The 20,885-nt window shown below is 33.7% G+C and overlaps 1 protein-coding gene across 2 annotated transcripts in view; it reads right to left on the bottom strand.

The window, feature by feature from the left end:
• The window catches only part of KPNA5 (karyopherin subunit alpha 5), a 51,081-nt gene that overhangs the window by 28,427 nt on the left and 1,769 nt on the right, over window positions 1-20,885 (bottom strand). For both annotated transcript variants that reach the window (XM_034990373.1, XM_034990372.1), the window contains exons 2-7: window positions 17,004-17,137; window positions 15,266-15,367; window positions 15,048-15,147; window positions 13,930-14,024; window positions 10,628-10,759; window positions 8,617-8,705 (exon numbers count right to left, since the gene is read on the bottom strand). In XM_034990373.1, coding sequence (XP_034846264.1) covers window positions 8,617-8,705; window positions 10,628-10,759; window positions 13,930-14,024; window positions 15,048-15,147; window positions 15,266-15,367; window positions 17,004-17,137 — 652 coding nt within the window. The remainder of the gene's footprint in view (window positions 1-8,616; window positions 8,706-10,627; window positions 10,760-13,929; window positions 14,025-15,047; window positions 15,148-15,265; window positions 15,368-17,003; window positions 17,138-20,885) is intronic.

The raw sequence follows: 20,885 nt of genomic DNA, 5'->3' as shown, positions 1-20,885 counted from the left end.
GGAGGGGCACGTACTGCATGGAGCACTGGGTGTTATACGAAAACAATGGATCATGGATCACCACATCAAAAACTAATGATGCACTGTATGGTGACTAACATAACATAATAAAATTAAAAAAAAAAAGCATGGAAAAAATAAAACAAAGAGTATTAGATTACATTTTTTTAAACCATGAAAAGAATATGTTTCAGGAAGTAAGGAATACAGGGTCAAATTGAATGAAGATCAGCTACTGAGAAGAGATGTTTGTTTTGAACAGACTGTATTTTTGATCTGCAACCTGTTACAAGTATAGAGAAACTAGGTTTAAAAAAGAAATCCCTATTCTGTAGTAACCTTAGCAAAAATGGTGGAGACAGTAACTCTGGCAGCCTGTCCCCCACCCTAGAAACAACCAAAAAAACTTGTAAACTTTGTCAGAATCAACTTTATCAGAACTCTCAAAGATAGTCAAAAGTTTATAGTAACCAAGAAAACTGTTAACTAGGAAAGGGCTGCAGTGTGGTAGGAGAGATTTCAGGCAGTATAATTTACCCTTGACTGACTCCCTTCCAAGTCTGGTGGCAGTCTTGAAGAAGCAAGCTAGAATTCCCACTGTGAGTTCCTGGTTCCAAAAAGGAGCTAAGGAAACTTGTTTCCAAGGAACTGTGTTTGTTTTGATCTGTGTGGGTGCTGCCAGAAGGATGGATGCAAGGGGCTTGCCTTTGCTTTGTCTTACTGGGAACTCTTTCATTAAGATCAACAGATAAATTCTCATCAAAAACCATGGATGGGAGCCTGGGTGGCTCAGTTGGTTAAGCACCTGCCTTCAGCTCAGGTCATGATCCCAGGGTCCTGGGATCGAGTCCCACATCGGGCTCTTTACTCAGCAGGGAGCCTGCTTCTCTCTCTCCCTCTGCCTCTCCCCCTGCTGGTGCTCTCACTCTCACTCTCTCTCCCTCTGCCAAATAAATAAATCAAATCTATAAAAAAAAATTTTTTTTTAAAAAGCAACCATGGAGAACAGAAGGCAATGAGATTATATTTAAACTGCTAAAAGAAAAAGTTGTCACTTAAGAAATTCTATATCCTGTAAAACTATCCTTCAAAATATCAAAGAGAAAGTAAAAGATTCCCAGAACAACAAAGGTGGAAAAACTCAACACCAGTAGATCTGCTTTACAAGAGCAACTAAAAGAAGTATTTTAGGCTGAAGTGAAAGGACAATAAACAATAACTCAAAACCAGAAGAAAAAATAAAGAACACTGCTAAAAATAACTATATTTGATAACTATAAAAGGTGGTAATTTTGATTTGTAATTTTTCTTTTTTTCTGTGATTTAAAAGAAATACATAAAGCAATAATTATAAATCTATCTTAATTGGCATGCACCGTATAATGTTATTTTTGACAATAACTTAAAAGGGGTAGGACAGAGATGTACAGGAGCAGGGTTTTTTCAAAATATTGCAACTAAATTGGTATTAATTCAAACAAGATTACTCTAAGTTTAAGATATTAACTGTACTCGCTGGACTAATCACTAATAACTAAAAAATATACAGAAAAGGAAATGAGAAGGGAATCAATACCATATCTTACCCCAAAAGAATCAAACACAAAAGAACATAATAAGGAATTAAGAAACGAAAAGGATATAAAAGATACAGAAAACAACAAAATGGCAAAAGTCCTTCCTTGGGGCACCTGGGTGGCTCAGTCGGTTAAGCAGCTGCCTTTGGCTCCAGTCATGATCCCAGGGTCCTGGGATTGAGCCCCACGTCAGGCTCCCTGCTCAGTGGGGAGCCTGCTTCTCTCTCTCCCTCTACTTGCAGCTCTGCCTACTTGTGCTCTCTATCTCTCTTGTCAAATAAATAAATAAAATCTTAAAAAAAAAAAAAGTCCTTCCTTGTCAGTATTTATACTGAATGTAAATGGATCAAATTCTTGAATTAAAAGGCAGTGACCAGCAGAATACATTTTTTAAAAACCCCAAGATAAACTAACAACAATCTATGAGCCATCTATAATGCACTCTACAAGATACTCACTTTACTTTTTTTTAAAGATTTATTTATTTTACAGAGAGGGAGAGAGTGTGTGCAAAAGCAGGGGAGGGGCACAGGGAGAGGGAAAGAATCTCAAGCAGACATCCTGCTGAGCATGGAGCCCCACATGGGGCGCAATCTCACAACTCATGAGATCATGACCTGAGCTGAAACCAGTACTCAGATGCTTAACCAACTGTGCCACCCAGGCGCCCCTACAAGATACTCACTTTAGATTTGAAAATAAATAGGCTGAAAGTGAAAGAATGGAAAAAGATATTCCATGCAAATAGTAACTCAAAGAGAGCCGGGGTAGTATCAGACAAATACACTTCAAGTCAAAAATTATTTAAAAGACAAAGAGGAACATTATATATTGATTAAAAAAGTCAACCCATCACGGGGCGCCTGGGTGGCTCAGATGGTTGGGCGTCTGCCTTCAGCTCAGGTCATGATCCCAGGGTCCTGGGATCGAGTCCCGCATCGGGCTCCCTGCTCAGTGCAGAGCCTGCTTCTCTCCCTCTGCCTCTGCCTCTCTCTCTCTCTTTCATGAATAAATAAATTTAAAAAAAAAATAAAAAAAAAAGTCAACCCATCACAAAGCTCTAACACTCATAAACTTAGAAGACGTAACAACACAGCAAAATATACAAAGCAAAAATTGACAGACCTGAAGGGAGAAATACACAGTTGTACAATCATAGCTAGAAACTTCAATAAACTGTTTTCAGTAATGGACAGAACACCTAGATAGAAGATCAGTAAGAGAAAAAGAGGACTTCAAGAACATTATAAACTAACTAAATATAAAAAGACACCCTACACAACATTCAACTCAGTAATGGAAGAATATATATTCTTCTCAAGTGCACATTAAACATTCTCCAGGATATACCTATCATAGAGTAAATCTGATATATTTTAAAAGACTGAAATCACACAAAGTATCCTCTCTGACCACAGTGAAACTAAAAATCACTAATATAAGAAAAACTGGAAAATTCACAAATATGTGGAAATTAAGAAAACACACTCTTAACCAATGGGTAAAAACAAAAAACAAAACAAAAAAATGAGGAAATTAGAAAATATTTTAAAATAAATGAAAATGAAAACAAACGTACTTAAACTTAATGGGATACAGTGAAAGCAATGCTCAGAGAAAAATTTATAGCTGTAAATACCTACATTACAGAAAGAGGATCTCACATAAACAGCCTAAACGTCCATCTGAAGAAACTACAGAAATTAGAGCAAACTAAACCCAAAGCTAGCAGAAGGAAATAATAAAGAGCAGAAGAATAAATGAAATAAAAAGTAGAAAAACACTAGAGAAAATGAACTAAACTAGAAGTTGATTCTTTGAAAAAAAAAAAAATCAACAAAATTAACACCTTTACTTAGACTGACAAAGGAAAAAAGACTCAAACTTAAGAAATGGAAGTGGGGAGGGGCAGGCGCCTGGGTGACTCGGGTGAGGGTTTGACTCTTAATTTTGGCTTGGGTCATGATCGCAGGGTCATGGGATTGAGCCCTACATTGGGCTGTGCACTCAGTCTGCTTGTCTCTCTCCCTCTGTTACCCCCTCCCCACCCCCAGAATAAGCACAGGTACACACGTGCGTTCTCCCTCTCTTGTGCTTGCTCTCAAATAAATAAATAAAATCCAAAAAAAAAAAAAAAAAAAAAAGAAAGTGAATTACTACTGATTTTCCAGAAATAAGAATGTAAGTATAAAAGAATACTACAAGCAATAGTAATCCAACAAATTGAATAGCCCGGAAGAAATGAATAATTAGAAACACATAAACTACCAAACTGATTCAAGAAGACACAGAAAATCTGAATAGGCCTATGATGATTAAAGGTATTGATCAGTAATCAAAAACCTCACAATAAAGAAGAGTCCAGCACAAGATGACTTCACCAGTAAATTCTGCCAAACATGAGAAAAACTGAATCCTTCTCAAACTCTCCCAAGAGATAGAAGAGAACATTTCCAAACCTGTTTTATGAGCCAGCATTACCCTAATACCAAAGCCAAAGACATCACAAGTACAGACCAGTATTTCTAAAAAATACACATGCAAAAATCTTCAACAGAATCTAGGGAAATTTAATCCAGCAACATATTAAAAGGGTTATATACTATGACTTAATGGAATTTACCCCAGGAAGACAAAGATAGTTCAATGTACAAATAATAAATAATAAAATACACATTAAAAGAATGAAGGGGAAAAAAAACCAAACATGTGATCCTGTCAACTGATGCAGAAAAAGCATTTAACAGAACCCAACACTCTTTCATAATATCAACAAACTAGGAATAGGAGCAAACTACCTCAACATGATAAAGAACATTTATGAAAAATCTGCAGCTAACAACATATTCAATGGTGAGAGTGAAAGCTTTTACTCAAGATCAGAAACAAGATGAAGATACCTGCTTTTGCCCTGTTATGCAACACTGTACTAAAAGCTCTAGCCAGAGCAATTAGACAAGAAAAAGAAATAAAGGCATCCAAATTAGAAAGCAATAACTGAAACTGTTACTATTCACAGATGACATGATCTTATATAAAGAAAATCCACAACAAAATCCCACTAGTGCTAATAAATGAATTCAACAAAGGTGCAGGCTACAAGATTAAAACACAAAAACCAACTGTATGGCTATACACTATCAATGAACAAGTCAAAAAAAATTTCATCTAAAATAGCATCAAAAGAATAAAACACTTAGGAATAAATTTAACCAATTCTGTACTCTGAAAACTAATTTATATGGAATTGCAAGGAGCCCTGAATAGCTAAAACAATCTTTTTTAAAAAAGATTTATTTATTTGAGGAGTGCCTGGGTGGCTCAGTTGTTAAGTGTCTGACTTAGGCTCAGGTCATGATCCCAGGGTCCTGGGATCTAGCCCCGCATTGGGCTCCCTGCTCAGCAGGAAGCCTGCTTCTCCCTCTCCCACTCCCCTTGCTTGTGTTCCCTCTCTCGCTGGCTCTCTCTCTGTCAACTAAATAAAATTCTTTAAAAAAAAAAAAAAGATTTATTTGAGAGAGAGAGAGAGCATGCATGAGCAGGGGGAGGGGCAGAAGGAGTGGGTGAGGAAGACAGAGGGAGAGAGAATCTCAAGCAGACTCTCACTGAGCACGGAGCCAATGCGGGGCTCAATCTCACAACCCATGAGATCATGACCTGAGCTGAAATCAAGAGTCAGACACTTAAGTGACTGAGCCACCCAGGCACCCCAATAGCTAAAACAATCTTGACCAAAAAAAGAAAACTGAAGGACTCACACGTTCTGATTTCAAAATTTACCACAAAGTTACTGTAATCAAAACAATATTGTACCATTCAATGAGGAAAGAATACTCTCTTCAATAAATTATGCTGTGATAAGCAAATGCCCTCACATCATTTAAAAAAATTAACCCAAAATGCATCAAAGATGCAAATGTAAGAGCTAAGACTATAAGACTCTTTGAAGAAAACATAAGGGCAAATATTCATGACCTTAGATTTGGCAATGGTTTCTCACATACAACACCAAAAGCATAAGCAACAAAAGGAAAAATATATATAAATTGGATTTCATCAAAATTAAAAACTTTTGTGACTCAATGGACACTATCAAGAGTGAAGACAGCCCAGAAAATGCAAAAAAAAAATTGTAAATCATTAATCTGATAAGAATATATTCAGAATATATGAAGAATTCTTACAACACAGCAACAAAAAACAAGTAACTGAATTAAAAATTATTCAAAGGACTTAATAGACATTTCTCCAAAGAAGATAGAGATATAGTCAACAAACCCATGAAAAGATGTTCAATGCAAATCAAAGCAAAATGAGATACCACCTCACACCTACAAGGGTGGCTTAAATCAGAGTAACATAACAAGTGCTGGTGAGAATGTGGAAAAATTGAAACTCTCATACATTGCTGGTGGGAATGTAAAATGGTGCTGCTGCTATGGAAAATAGTTTGGTGATTCCTAAAAAGTTAAAGATAGAGTTGCATACAACCCAGCAATTCTTTTCATAGGGATATACCTAAAAAGAATTAAAAAGTACTGTTCCAACAAAATCTTGTACTTGAATGTTCAGAGGAATACTATTTAATCAAGAGGTGGAAAATAAATGACCATCAACTGATGACTGGGTGAACAAAATGTGGTACATCCATACAACAGAATGTTATTCAGCCATAAAAATAATGAAGTACTCATACATGTTATAATATGGATGAACCTTGAAAACAATATGCTAAGTGAAAGAAGCCAGATACAAAAGGTCACACAATGTATGATTCCATTTATATGAAATATCCAAAACAGACAAATCCATTGATAGCAGATTAGTGGTTTCCAAGAGCTGGGGCTAAGAGGAAATGGGACATGACATCTTAATACGTATTGGGGTTTCTGTTTGGAGTGTTAAAAGTTCTGGAACTAGATAGTGGTAATAGGTACAAAACACTGTTTAATGCCAGTGAATTGTACATTTTAAAATAGTTAAAATGATAAATTTTATATGTATGTATATTTTACCATATACAAAAAAAATCTGTTCTACAGGTTTTCCTATAGTCTTTGAAGGCTCCTAAAACCATAACTCATTTAGAAATAAAATAATTACATTGACTTTCTATATCAGGGGTTGAGAAACTTTTTCAGTAAATATTTTAGGCTTTGTAGGCCTTTCTCTGTAGCAACTATTCAACTCTGCTGATGCAGCAAGAAAGCAACCATAGACATTAAGTGAGCAAATGGGAGTGACTGTGTTCCAATAAAAATTTACAAAACAGGAAGCAGGCCAGATTTGACCTGAGGCCTGTAGTTGGCCAAGCTGTGTTGTATACTATTCTTTATCTGTATTAATGAGGTTATTATATAAATTAAAGTCAAATTAAATTAAAACAACAAATGTGTCAGTATATGAAATCGACAGTAAAAGATTTACATTTGCTGAGAGATTTACGTTTACTGCAGTTATGTTTACTGAGAATCAAATGAAGTAGAATAAAACAAGTTAAAACTCCACTCAAACAGAATTGCTAAACCATACATTAATAGAAATTTTACATTTACTTAAGCAGTAACTAAAATGTGAATTTCAATGTGAACAACAGATAATCCATAATCTTAATCTTAATAAAAGCCAATATCTTTCTCCTTTTGCCCAACTAAAGTGAGAGCAACTGGTAGCTAAGTTGACATAATTTCTTTTTTACTACTTTTCTCAATTTGTTAATGAAACTTTCAAATTTTCTAACTTTTTAAGCCTACTCATTTTCTGAAATTTATTATATTTGTAACTAGCACAACATAGCTGAGTACTTTTTCTCCATTACAGCTTTATTTTTTAGTTTGGTTTCTTTGGTCATGATTAAAACTCCTTAGAACATTTAAAGGAATTAGAACTAATAAATGCTTACTTACTACTTCAGAAACCATTACCAACTTGAGATATTAACAAATAAGAAAATGAGACAGAGAGCACAAGTAAAAAGAAACAAAGTGCTCAGTTAATCTATGAACCATATAATCAGGCCAGAAAAATCTCAAATTGAAAATTTAAGAGATACTTTTAATAGTATGAATTTCAAAATAACTCTGAACTCTAAATCAGTATTTTCTTTTACAGCTCAGCTAAATTTTCAAATACTGTGGAACATTAACTTTGAATAAACCCAAAGTTAATGACATTATAGCAAGTGGTTCAGTGGCCTGCACATAGTTAAGTATTCAATGTTAGTTGAGTGAAATGCTGTGAAATCACTTGGTCCATGGAAAGTTACTCTCTCTAAAAGAATAAAATATCTTTTGCAAACTCGTAACTAAAAATTTATTCTTCCTTTCAATTCTTCAGCTTGAAGAGAATGGCTAATAGCGTAGAAATGATAAAATTTTCCTTTTAACCATTTCCTCAATTAGTTTTTTCTTTTTCACTACTTGCCAGTAGCATCTAGTCTAAAAAAAAAGTCCTCTTAGTGAATGTTAACAAAGATGAATAAAGGAAATCTACCTTTCAAATAATTTTATGTATTTTCTGTAAAGGTCCTTACATTATAGGGTAACTGCTTTTTTAAAAAGTGTGTAATGTATTTGAAAAAGAAACTACTAGATAAATCATTTAATTATAATTCCAAAAGAAAAATGTCTTATGATCTTTGTTCTCTGAACATTTCAACATCAAATATAAAAACCTGATATCCTAAATATATCATCTGTTCATGTACTAAAGATTCCCTTCTTCAGCAAAACTTAAATTTTTATTGTACTAAAAACTACTACATATCCTTATTTTGTAGAATTATTATTTCAGCACAGTAAGCATCAAGTACACAATAAAGACTGTTACGTATAACTTAAGAAAATATAAAAGAAACGATAAAATTGGAATTTTTTTGTTCGCTTTACCTACCTTTAAGTTATTGCTTTTGGAGATACAGCTAAACATACCCCAAATTTAAAAGCACCACTGAAGAACATAATTGTGTATGTAGAATTACAGTGTAGAATATATAGTTTTCTTCTCTAAAACTAGTATTAATTTGTCATAAAGTACTTACTCTAAAAGAGGTGGAAGTATTTCACAATTCAAAACAAAATCTCTGCATTCTGCATTGTCACCAGCAATATTACCAAGTGCCCAAACAGCCTTAGAAAAATGAGAAAAAAATATTCTGTTACAATATCTTAAATAAGATGCTCTCTCTTAAGAATGAGATTTTAGTACAAAATGAACAAAGTAATAGTTTCCAAGATGTTAAAAAAAAAAAAAATGCTAGTAGGACAGTAAAGAAAGTTTAAAAGTACCATTTACTAATATTTTTAACCAACTGAAGGATAGGGCATTAAAATTTCTTCATTACATACTAGTGAAATGTTTATTCTGTTCAACAAAGAGATAGTCTGTCTACTCTGAATCTACATGGAAAGACAAAATACATCAATCTAGTGAATTTTGCAATTATCTATTCTAGAGGTTTGCTCCTATGCCAAGTAATCCACTCACTGGGAAGGGACTCATTTGTAAAAGAAGGGAAGGAGAAACAAAATACAGGAAAGTGAAGTAAAGCTACTACAAGAATTAGCTTTGATTGATCTCTGAAAATAAGTTTAGAATCAGTCCAGGTTCATTATAATTTTTTAAATAATTTAGGTAAAATATCGAATTACTCACTTACTAAATTTCAATTAAATGACAAGTTATGCAAAATATCATTTCATTATATGCTCACTTCAAATTTTTCAAGTAAGTGCAAAAGTAGACATAAGTTACTTTTTCAATTGGGAAAATTTTAACATTTAAAACATGAGTTAATAGGGGCGCCCGGGTGGCTCAGTCGGTTAAGGCTCAGACAGTTCACTCGGCTCAGGTCATGATCTCAGGGTCCTGGGATTGAGCCCCGCATCAGGCTCCCTGCTCAGTGCAGAGCCTGCTTCTCCCTGTCCCTCTGCCTGCCTCTCTGCTACTTTGCTCACTCTGTCAAATAAATAAAATCTTAAAAAAAAAAAATTTTGTTAATATTTTTAACATATTTTTAATCTAGGCCTAAGTTTATTTTCTATCTTTTAAGAAAAATCTTTTACAAGACAGGCGCCTTAACCAACTATGCCATAGAGCCACCTTAAGGAAAGTCTTTTTAAGTAATGACATTTCTCACCCTGTGAAGTCTAACATTCTGTTGGTGGGGAAATTAGTATGTATAACTTCTTTGGAGGTCAACTTTGAAATACATAATAAGAACTTGAAAAATTTTTCTTTTACCAGGGTTAAAGTCATTTTTCCTAATGAAATAATCAAGACACACATACAGATTGATAATGATGTTCTTTGTAATATTAATAAGCTAGAAATAACTCTAATATATAATTGAGGAATATATAAAAAATTATGGTTCATACCTGGCTAGATAATGAGTAATCAGTAAAATTTTCTTAGAAGAATAAATAATGCCATTAGAAAAGGCTCCCAATATCAATTAAGTGGGGGGAAAAAAACTCCGTGTATATATATATATAAAACTAAAACAGATGAATGTATATATATAAAATATATATAAAACTAAACAGATGAATGGAATGGTAGATCAACAGATCAATTTGCCATAAAAATAGTTCAAAACAAAAATACCAAAACATTTTATTTTATTTCATTCGTATAAAGTATATGTGATTACATTTTCCCTATGAGAATTTATGTCTATTTAAAAACAGTTGCATTGAAAATAATGTGATATTTTAAAAAGAAACAACAAAATAATCTATGCACATGCAAAGAAAAAGGAGTCAGACCAGCCCAGGTTTAAAACTTGGTTCAGCCATTCACTGTGACTTTGGGTAAATTACTAACTTTCTGAGTCTCAGTATGCTCTTTTATATGTAGGAATAGTAATTTCTGATACCTGAGATCACACTTACAGAGAACCCAGGATTATGCCTGAGACAGTTCATTCTGGCTTCCTTCTAATTTGACACTGAAGAGAAATTACTACATTTTAACAAATGCAATGCACATGCAACTCTGAAGAGAACATTAAAATCTAGTAAACATAACCATTCAAATTAGAAACATACCTGCTCTTGCACATCTTCATGCTCTGAATTAAGAAGTTTGATAAAAATTGGAACAGCCCCAGTTTCAATCACTACCTTGGTATGCAGAAAAGTTCCAGATGCTATATTAGTTAATGCCCATGCAGCTTCAAACTAAGGAAAAACAGAAGCAGAATAAATGAAAGCACCAACGAATTGTCAGAAAGAAAGGGAAGAAGAGAGGGAGTAAGGAGTTAGCGGGACAAGCCTGAAAGAGTGATTTATGATTAATAAGATTAATCAGATTTCATAAATAAAACCCCTTAGTTTTAAAAAAGGACTCAATTTGGAAAAATAAAAACTGAGAAGAATATAATGAAAATTTTCAAAATCTTGAACAATAAATGAACATATCTGAAATTATATTTCCCAGAACTCCTAATGCTTACTATTTAGTGAGCCAGGTGTCCTAAAGCAAGCAGTTTAAAAATAAATGAGACACTACTAATAGAGCAATAGTACATTTATGAACTTAGAATCGTAAAAGGTACTTTTGTTTCCTTAGGGATGGATCATCTAGTTCCAACCTCCTCATTTAAGAAATTAAGAAAATTAGAAGGCCAGAGACTTAGATGATTTGTTCGAAGTCAAAAAGTTCACTATTAGCAAAGCCACAGGCAGGACTTGTATTCCTGTAAGCAGCAGAACCTCTGAAAAGCCACTCATGTCAATCTACTTAAATTTGGATATACTTAAATGTGATGGATTTGTAACAGAAGAAACAGAAAATGCAACCCATGGCTCCCAAACAATAAACTAGCGAATAACTGAAAATGATCTACAAATCCACAGGCAAACTAAAGAGTGACTATAACTTTAAAAATATTTGACATAGGGGGCCTGGGTGGGTCAGTCGGTTAAGCGACTGCCTTCGGCTCAGGTCATGATCCTGGAGTCCCGGGATGAGGTCCCGCATTGGGCTCCCTGCTCAGCGGGGAGTCTGCTTCTCCCTCTGACCCTCCTCCCTCTTGTGCTCTCTGTCTCTCATTCTCTCTCTCGCAAATAAATAAATAAAATCTTAAAAAAAAAAAATTTGACATAGACAACTCTTCACATGAAAGGTACATATCACTATGATTAATAATATAAAAACACATCCAAAACCATTACTGAAAGGCATGAAAAGTAGTTCTTATGTGTAAGACTAAATTTTTAAGGGAGGAATTTATGTTAAAAAAAAAAAAAGACCATAGTACTAACCAATTATAAAGAAACAAACTAAAGAACAATTAAAAGTTTACTCCATAAAATTCTCCTAGGTATCCCCAGGAGAAAGCATTAAAGAAAAGTGGTGAATTCACAAGCTGACAAAACAGATAATTATGAATAAAAGGAGTGATATGAGTAAGTGGGGAATTGCAGCAAACTAGAGAGCATGACTATGATTTTTCTAAAAAAAAGGGAAAAAATGGAAGTAACTTTCTAAAGTGGGGGGGGGGGCGAGGCACAACTATTCAGCCCCACTAGACCTTTACTGTGTGGCAGCAATGCCAACTCTTCTGATTTGTCAAAAGGCGGCAAAAATCTGGATTTTCATATGAAATTCTCCAATATTTTAAAGGCCAATATCTAATTCACATTTTTAAAACATATTCAGGACAAACAAAACTCGTTTGTAGGCCAATATGGCTGGTAGGCCATCCGTTGGGAGATCTCTTCGACAGACCAATAATCTGAACTAACATATTTTATATGAATGTGGGTAGTATGGCAAAGCTATAGCTATCCCAAGACCATACTGTTGAATTTCATTAAGTTTTAACTTCAGTGATTAATAAATGCCAAAGTCCCCAACGTTCTTCTTGAATACTCTATGCTTTTTGCACATGCTGTTCTCACAACAATTAATTTTCCTCTTTTCAGGTTCATCCAGAAAAGGTTCATCCTCATGACTAGCCACACAATACTACATTTGTGAAGTTGTCTTCAACTTCCCCTACACAGATGAGTTATTACACTGTGCTCCTAAAGCACTTTGTTTATAGTTCTGTTATAGCACTAAGCATACTACGGCATCACAGATCTGTTTACATGTTTGTCTTTCCCAACAAAGAGTGAAGACTGTCTGCAAAGGAACAATATTTTAATTTTGTAATACAATGCCTTTACACACAATATATGGCTAAAACTAACACTCAATTTTATTTATTCATATTTACTCATTTCCACTTTCATTCATTTAGAATTAAAAAGCCAAATAATAAACTAAATATCAGGAGACCTGGGTTTTAGTCTGGACTTGGGGCTTAAATATGAAGCAAATGGACTAGAAGTCATGACCTCTAGCCCTTACTGAGCTAACACCTAAAGATTTTGAAAACTAATGGACAGTATCATTATATATAACATAAAGTGGCTTTTTCCTCAGACATCCTTATTGTAAACACTCTCAAAATTTTTCAGCATAAAAATCATGATAAGTAATATTCATGTGTGCAACACATTCCTTTGCTTATCATCTAAAATGTGAGGAGCTTTCCCAAATTACTCAGATCAGTGGAACACTATTCTAAGTTGTAATTTCAACAACTATTATTCAAATACCAGTAACAATCTTCCATTAATGACAACAGCACTGATAAACTATGTGCAGGTCTTGTGCAATTCCTGATAGATGTAATTCCACACTGTATTCCTACTTAAGAATATATATAGCAATGAAATCAGGAAAGCAATCTTTCTTTAAAAAACAATAAATATTTGCAAACTTCAGTAATGTACTGTTAGCAGCCAATTACTTGGAAGACATAACTGACACTACAATATAACTGAGAAGTAATGCTCATTTGGACAAATCTAACTTTGGTCACATTTTATTGACCAAATTTAGTAGATTTTATTGATTTCGTTTTTTTGGGTTTTTTGGTTTTTGGTTTTTTCCAAAAAAAGAACTAATCAGACTAATGTCTTAAAAGGTAAAAGAGTTTATATTAAAAAGTTACAACTCTAATTAACTAAGAGCCAAAAAAAATTTACCCATTAATATTTTAATTTGAGGTTTTCTGAAACGAAAAAGTTATTAAAGGTTGGCAACTACAAAATTTTTATTAACATTACGAATGACTTTATATAGCTTTCCCAAAATTGTTTTAATGAAGTAACAGTCCCTAGAAAAAACTAGCATTGCAAACATGACTAAGGCAAGACAGGTGGCACTACCTTTTCCTTTAATTGCCAAGTATTTCCTGAATGTTTACAATATATTTAGTATTGCAGAAGTTCACTAGAAACTTTAATCATATGTTATTTCTGGAAAGAGATTAAGAAAAAACTTTAGGACTCACCTGTAAAGTACAATTTTCATTTCTTTCAAGAAATTTCACAAATCTCTGTACAACTCCTGGTTTCTGTATAACCTGATCAATTGGTGGATTAGGTTCTAAAAATTAAAAAAGAATTAAGTTATTACATACACAAAAAGACAATAACCTGGTCCCTGTGTCAATTAACAGGATGCACAAAATAACTCTTTCCTAGGTTTCAATGACCAAGTTTAAAAGACTTAGGTGGATTTAACTGAAGTAAACAAATGTTCTCATAATTGCAATGTTTACTGAAAAGCAAATTCTTTTTCATTAATCACAGTAAGAAAAATTTTAAAATATTTTCTACACAAATATTTAAATACTGTAAGTTGAAGGCTATTTAGACTGTCATCTTCACAACATGGAGTATTTCAGCCTAATACTCAAAACACCAACTGACAGATAATCTTCCCCCTAATCTTTTATTAGTATACCCCACTTTCTCAGGGATGTCTCCTTACCTATCAGCCATTACCTAATGCTTCTCAGCCAAATGATATTCTATTCTGTCAGGGTATCATTCTATTCTGTCGGGGTATCATTCATTATTCACAGAAATACTACTGAACTATATAGGATTCTTCATAAATTGTCATGAAATGCAGAGGGCTTTTGAGAATCATAAAATCTCTAGGAAATTTTAAAACAAAGATATGCAAAATTAAAACCAAGATATTTCAGCTACTGGCAATCTAAGTATCTATCAACAACTCTTCCTTCTCTCTTGGCTTCAACAAAAAGTATGCTCCTGTGGTTCTCCAGGAACTTCTCTGTTAGTATTCCCTATTTATATAACAAAAAGGATAAAAAAAGACTTCTTTTAGGGTTCCCTGGCTGGCTCAGTCAGTACAGCATGTGACTCCTGATCTCAGGGTTGTGAGTTAAGCCCCACACTGGGCACTGGAGCCTACTTTAAATAAATAAATAAACTTTATAAAAAAATAGGCCTTACTTACAAGTATATTTTAAAGAAAAATTAAGACCTACTGACTTACTAACAATGAAAGTGTCTTAAAATAAAAAATATCTAATAAATAAAACTCTATTACAGAACCTTTTAATATCAAATAAGCAAGCATATTGAAAATAATTCTTGCCTTTAGAAAGCAGCTTTCTAAATTTCTGTGTTGCTGTTAGCTGCTGATCAGCATTGTTAGAAAAAATCATCTGAACCATATCTGAGGTGATAACTTCTTCCTAAAACATAGAAAATATAACTTATCATTTAAATATTTTACATGAATAATTGTTGCTATACCTCCTAGTTCTGAAACATTGTTTAAGTATAATTTGAAATACATTTTTGTATATCTACCTCCGGAATGGGCACAGTGGAACTGATATCCGGATCCTGGATAGGACTTTCTAGCATAGATTCATCATTTCTGGGCAAAGAGACATTTCTGCGTTTGAACAACTGTAATAAAGAGAAATCCCTTTATACACTGGGCTTTCCATAAAACACTGAATTCCCATAGACTTATATTTTTCATTTAAGTGAACAAAACAAACTGATCATTTAAAATTCTAAATATTTAGTATTTCTCAATGACTATACCATGAAGACCTAAATTATCTTTGAGAAGTTAAACTCTCCTGGTTTGGTTAGCTCTTACCTGCAGATTGCTTTGGGTCATTCTTAATCTCAGATCTTTAACAATGGCTGGTCCCATAAGTGGAGTACACATTTACGTTTTATAGCATTTGAAAAAGCACATATGTTCACACTGGTATATGAGAAGTCTAAGAATTTTTCTAAGAAAATCTTAATAAAAAAGCAAATTAGTTACATGGGAGAAATACTGTGGTATATTAATAAACACATATCAGATTAATAAGGAATAGAGAACTCTGAGGAAATATGGCCCTATCCGTTTTATTTCAGTAATGAATAAAAATTAAAAAAAAGAAAGAGAGGAGGAATGAGGCACAGTGAGGTCACTGAGTGGGATTTATGGATACATTTCCTATATCAAAATAGAGAAGAAAAAAATCTGGTATATTCCTTTTGATCGCTAAAGAAATACTGCTCTTCTTCAACCAGTATACAGTTCTTTCTAATCATTCATTCAACAGATTTTTTTTTTTTTGAGTCCCTACTATAATAAAGTAGGGACTGTGCTAGATACTGTAGATAGGGAGATGACGAATCATATTTCTAAAACAGGCCCTTCTCTACTTTCATCACTGCTAGTTCTTTCTACACATCAGTTTTTAATTCATGCACGTGAGGACTACACCCTCTTAATTATAAATACTTCTAAATTTAAGTATATCTTGGAATGAAAAATATTGAGATGCACTCTTTGAACTGTTTTTCTATTCCTTATGTCACATATATAAAGTTCAAAACAGAGAAGGCTAAGAGAGCTAGATGGCTGATGAGACTATAGAAGGAATAGTATGAGTAGCATAGGAAGAGGACTAATTAACTTCGGAGCAAGAACTATGAAAACCACAAAGCAACAAATGAATACAATGTTTTTGGCGGGGGGGGGGGCAAATTTTACAAGGACAAATGGAAGTGATCTACATAGGCTCAATAGTAAAAATTTCTTAACACTGGGATAAAATATGATTAACATAAAGGTTTATCAATAAAAAAGAAAAGCTGTTCTCTTCAGTGATTAAAAATAGCACAGGATTCTGATTCATGAATTACTCCTGGAGTCTAGTAAATTAAAGAACAGATTTATTTATATTCAATTTTCTAAAAATACTTTTTCATTTTAAATTATCTAAAAATAAGCAATAATAATGTAACTTCTAAAATCTATATATTGGGGCGCCTAGGTGGCTCAGTTGGTTAAGCGACTGCCTTCGGCTCAGGTTATGATCCTGGAGTCCCGGGATCGAGTACCGCATCGGGCTCCCTGCTCAGCGGGGAGCCTGCTTCTCCCTCTGACCCTCCTCCCTCTCATGCTCTCTGTCTCTCATTCTCTCTCTCTCAAATAAATAAATAAAATCTTTAAAAAAAATAAAAAATAAAAAAATAATACAATCTATATATTGATGCTTCTGTGTTAAACATTTAAATATTTTAAAACACCTACCTGCTCTTCCCTTTTTTGTTTTCGAAGCTGTATTCCTTCTTCTTCTCTTCGTCTACGCATCTCTTGGGGATTTAGGGCTTTATTCTTGTAACTTTTCATTCTATAGTTATCTTTCCCTGGGCTAGCCATGGCATCTTAAGGTTAGGAAAGAAAAAAACAGATACTGATATTCTCAAAACAACATGAGATGTTTACTAGGAAAATTAAGTTCATGCTTACTACTTAAATAGACTGACAAAATCAATTCTGAAAATTATGTACAAAGAATACATTTCCCTCATTCCCATATCAAAATTGGAGCAAAGTGACCAAATATTTTTGGACTAAACTATCAAACAAATAATAGATTTTGGTCTAAACACAGATAAAGTCATTACCCTAACTTCACTGATTTTAAGATGCACTCCCCAATGCCTGGTGTTTTAACCTTTCTGAAGTGGGATGCATCTTAAAATCACTGTCAGCCAGGATATAATCAATCATGAAATAGGTGGGTAAAAAACTTCTACAGCTCCTGGCAAGATCAAAAGATAGCCAGAGTGAAGTATCTTATTTTCAATGGAATATGATCTTAGGCTTCAATAAGCATCCCTCAAATATTTTGGGGGGCCTGGCTTCTTTAATTTACTTAAGGTGCTGTCTTCAGACCTAAGGCTGCATAGGTCATGACTTCAGTCATGACTGCAAAAATAATCTGCAATACTAGGGTATATTTCTTTTTAAATACTGAAATACCTGTATACTTTATTTTAAGTAATTTTATTATAAATGTATTTGAAAACATTAACATTTATATAAACATATTCTTATAAGTATATTTATAATATTTTATATAACATTTTACATTTAAAATAATAAGACAATTTTACTTTTAGAAACCAGAGAGAATGTTGTGATCAATTAACACTTAGGAAGTAAACAGAAGAAAAGGAAAGGCTGGCATTTATCTGCCATCTCTGATGTCGAAGATAGACTACTGAACTCGTAAATTATACTCTAAATAGTAAAGTACACTAAAACATATGCATTAAATCCTGAGAGAGCATAGAAGAAATAGCAACTAACTGTGCCTTAGGGAGCTCTGATGGTTATCTTAAAAGAGCAAGAATTTGTCAGGGAAGAGGATGCAAAGGGAAAATCGGGAAGGAAGAAGCATTTCAAGCAGAGGGAATATATGCAAAGGCAAAGGGTTCTTGCAGAAGACTGGCATAAACACAAAACAGTAAGAGATTAAGCGTGCCTAAACGAGATTTGTGGGAGAAAAGGCAGGAAGTAAAGCTAGAAAGGTAACTAAGAACACATATGGTTCCTGCAATCAGGTTGAGAAATTTGGATTTGGTCCTAAGTAACAATTAAAAAAATTGAAAAGAACATTGTTTCAAACTTTGATGATGAAGACCTGAACTAAATTAGCAGCTGCACCGCGACTGGTTGATTTCTGAAACACTGCAGAAATTGATTCAATAAGAATTAGAGACCAAATAAATGTAAGGAATATGTGGTCAAGAAGAAAAAGGAGATTAGGATGACTCCTTGGTTTTTAGCTTGATCTATTTCAGTATGGCAACAAAATAAGCCAAGACAGGAAATAAAGATGGAGTATCAGAGTGATGGTTTTGTTTGATTGCCTGCTTGTTTTTGAGATGAAAACAATGAATTGTTTTATTTTTAAATTTTTTAAAAATATTTTATTTATTTGTCAGAGAGAGAGCAAGAGATGGAAAGAGAGAGAGAGCGGCAAGCCCAGGGAGAAGCAGGTTCCCTGATGAGCAAGGAGCCCGATACGGGACTTGATCCCAGCACCCTGGGATCTCGACCCAAGCCAAAGGCAGATGCTTAACCGACTGGGACACCCATGTGTCCCTATTTTTTAATTTATATACAGTAAAAAAAAATCACTCTTTTGGTATAAAGTTTTATGAATCTGACAAATGCACAGGCATAAAACTATCACAATCAAGATACAGAACAGCTCCATGACCCCTAAAAAACCTGGTCATGCTGCTCCTATTAACCCCTCTCCCACCCTTAATACCTGGTAACCACTGATTGGTTCTCCAGCTTCACAGTTCTGACTTTTCTTGAATTTCACCATAAATGGAATAATAACAGTATATAGTCTTAAATTGGCTTCTTTTATTTAGCAGTGCATTTGTGAGATCCATACTGTTGGCATATATAAATAATTTATTCCTTCTTCTTGTTGAGTAGTATTCTATTGCATAGATACTCCACAGTTTATCCATTCATTAGTTGAAGGACATTAAAGTTGTTTCTAGTTTAGTGCAGTTATGAATAAATCTGTTATAAATATTCATGTACAGGTTTTTGTGTAAATACAAGTTTTCATTTGTCTCGGGTAAATATTTAGAAGTAGGACTGATGGATAACACGGCAAGTGTATGCTTCACATTTTATAAGAAACTGCCAAACTGCAAAGTATTCCATCAGCAATGTGTAAGACTTCCTGTTGCTCTATGCTCTGCCTACACTTGGTATTGTCATATTTTGTTGGTAATTGTAGCCATTCTAATAGATGTATAGTAACTTTCATTTTAAACGTATTATACTTATAAAATAGGGCACATACAAGAGATTAAGACCTAGGACGGTTAAAAGTATGGGTCAAGGGGCACCTGGATGGCTCAGATGGTTAAGCGTCTGCCTTTGGCTTGGTCATGATCCCAGGATCATGCTCAGTGGGGAGCCTGCTTCTCCCTCTCCCTCTGCCTGCCACTCCCCCTGCTAGTGCTCTCTCTCTGTGTCAAATAAAATCAATAAAACTTAAAAAAAAAAAAAAAGTATGGGTCAAAACTCAGGATCATCCAAGATCATGCAGAGCTATAAAAGAAAGATGGCCAAGGGAGAAATCCTGAGAATGTTTGTTTACCTTTGAGTGGGGTAAAGGAAAGAACAAAGGAAACCAAAAAGAAATAGGTGAGAGAATCAGAAGAAAGTAGGAATCATGAAAAAGAAAGGAATTCAGAAGACAAAGGAGTATTTCATTTGTAGTAGTACTAAAAACAAGCCACTCAATTTATTCATTCATTGATTCATCCAGCAAATATAAGTGCCTACAATAAGCCAAGTACCACATGAGGCATAAGATTTGATAATTACTGGTAAAGATAGGGAGAAAAATTTCATTAGTGGTGGAGCTAAAAGTAGAATGGAATAGGCTGAACACTTCAGAATGATTTAAAAAGTATTTTGTGCCTTTGAATCTAACACATGTAAATTCTAGCAAGTAAAGTATATTTATAATCAACCAAAATCCTTCCTTAAAGTATTTAATGAGTTGATTTCAACAATACTGTGTGGACCTACAAATACTTATCATTAGAAACAGTTCAATCTAACTTTATTAGTAATAACAATGTTCAGCATTATTCCCTAAGTATCTCATATATAAAAATTCTGTCTCATTAATAAGAGGTTAGGCTCTGGGAAGAGAATAACAGAGATGAGTTCATTGCAGAGCAAACTGGGCTTCAACATTAGTTGTTGAATTATGCTCAATAAGTATAAAATATTTTAGCAAAATGAAATGTTCACAGCAATAAGCCTCTTAATATTTATCACCTACATTAGACTTTTCCAGGCCATTGGCCTCTAACAGCTTCTGATCACATATCCTCATGTATGCAAAATATATTTGTGCATTCATCTTCAATGTTTATTTATATACAAGTATTACTAATCTAATAATCTATCCCATTAAAAAAGTAAAGGAGGGCATGTGTTGTGATGGGCACTAGGTGTTATACACAACTGATGAATCGTTGAACACTACATCAAAAACTGATGATGTACTATATGCTGGCAAACTGAACGTTAAATAAATAAATAAATAAATAAATAAATAAATAAATAAATAAATAA

Source organism: Mirounga leonina, unplaced genomic scaffold, assembly GCF_011800145.1.
Source record: "Mirounga leonina isolate KUSES-001 unplaced genomic scaffold, KU_Mleo_1.0 Mir_53, whole genome shotgun sequence".
In the NCBI taxonomy this organism is placed as follows: domain Eukaryota; kingdom Metazoa; phylum Chordata; class Mammalia; order Carnivora; family Phocidae; genus Mirounga; species Mirounga leonina.
Note: the sequence above shows the minus strand (reverse complement) of the source record. Positions and strands in the feature narration are given on the sequence as shown.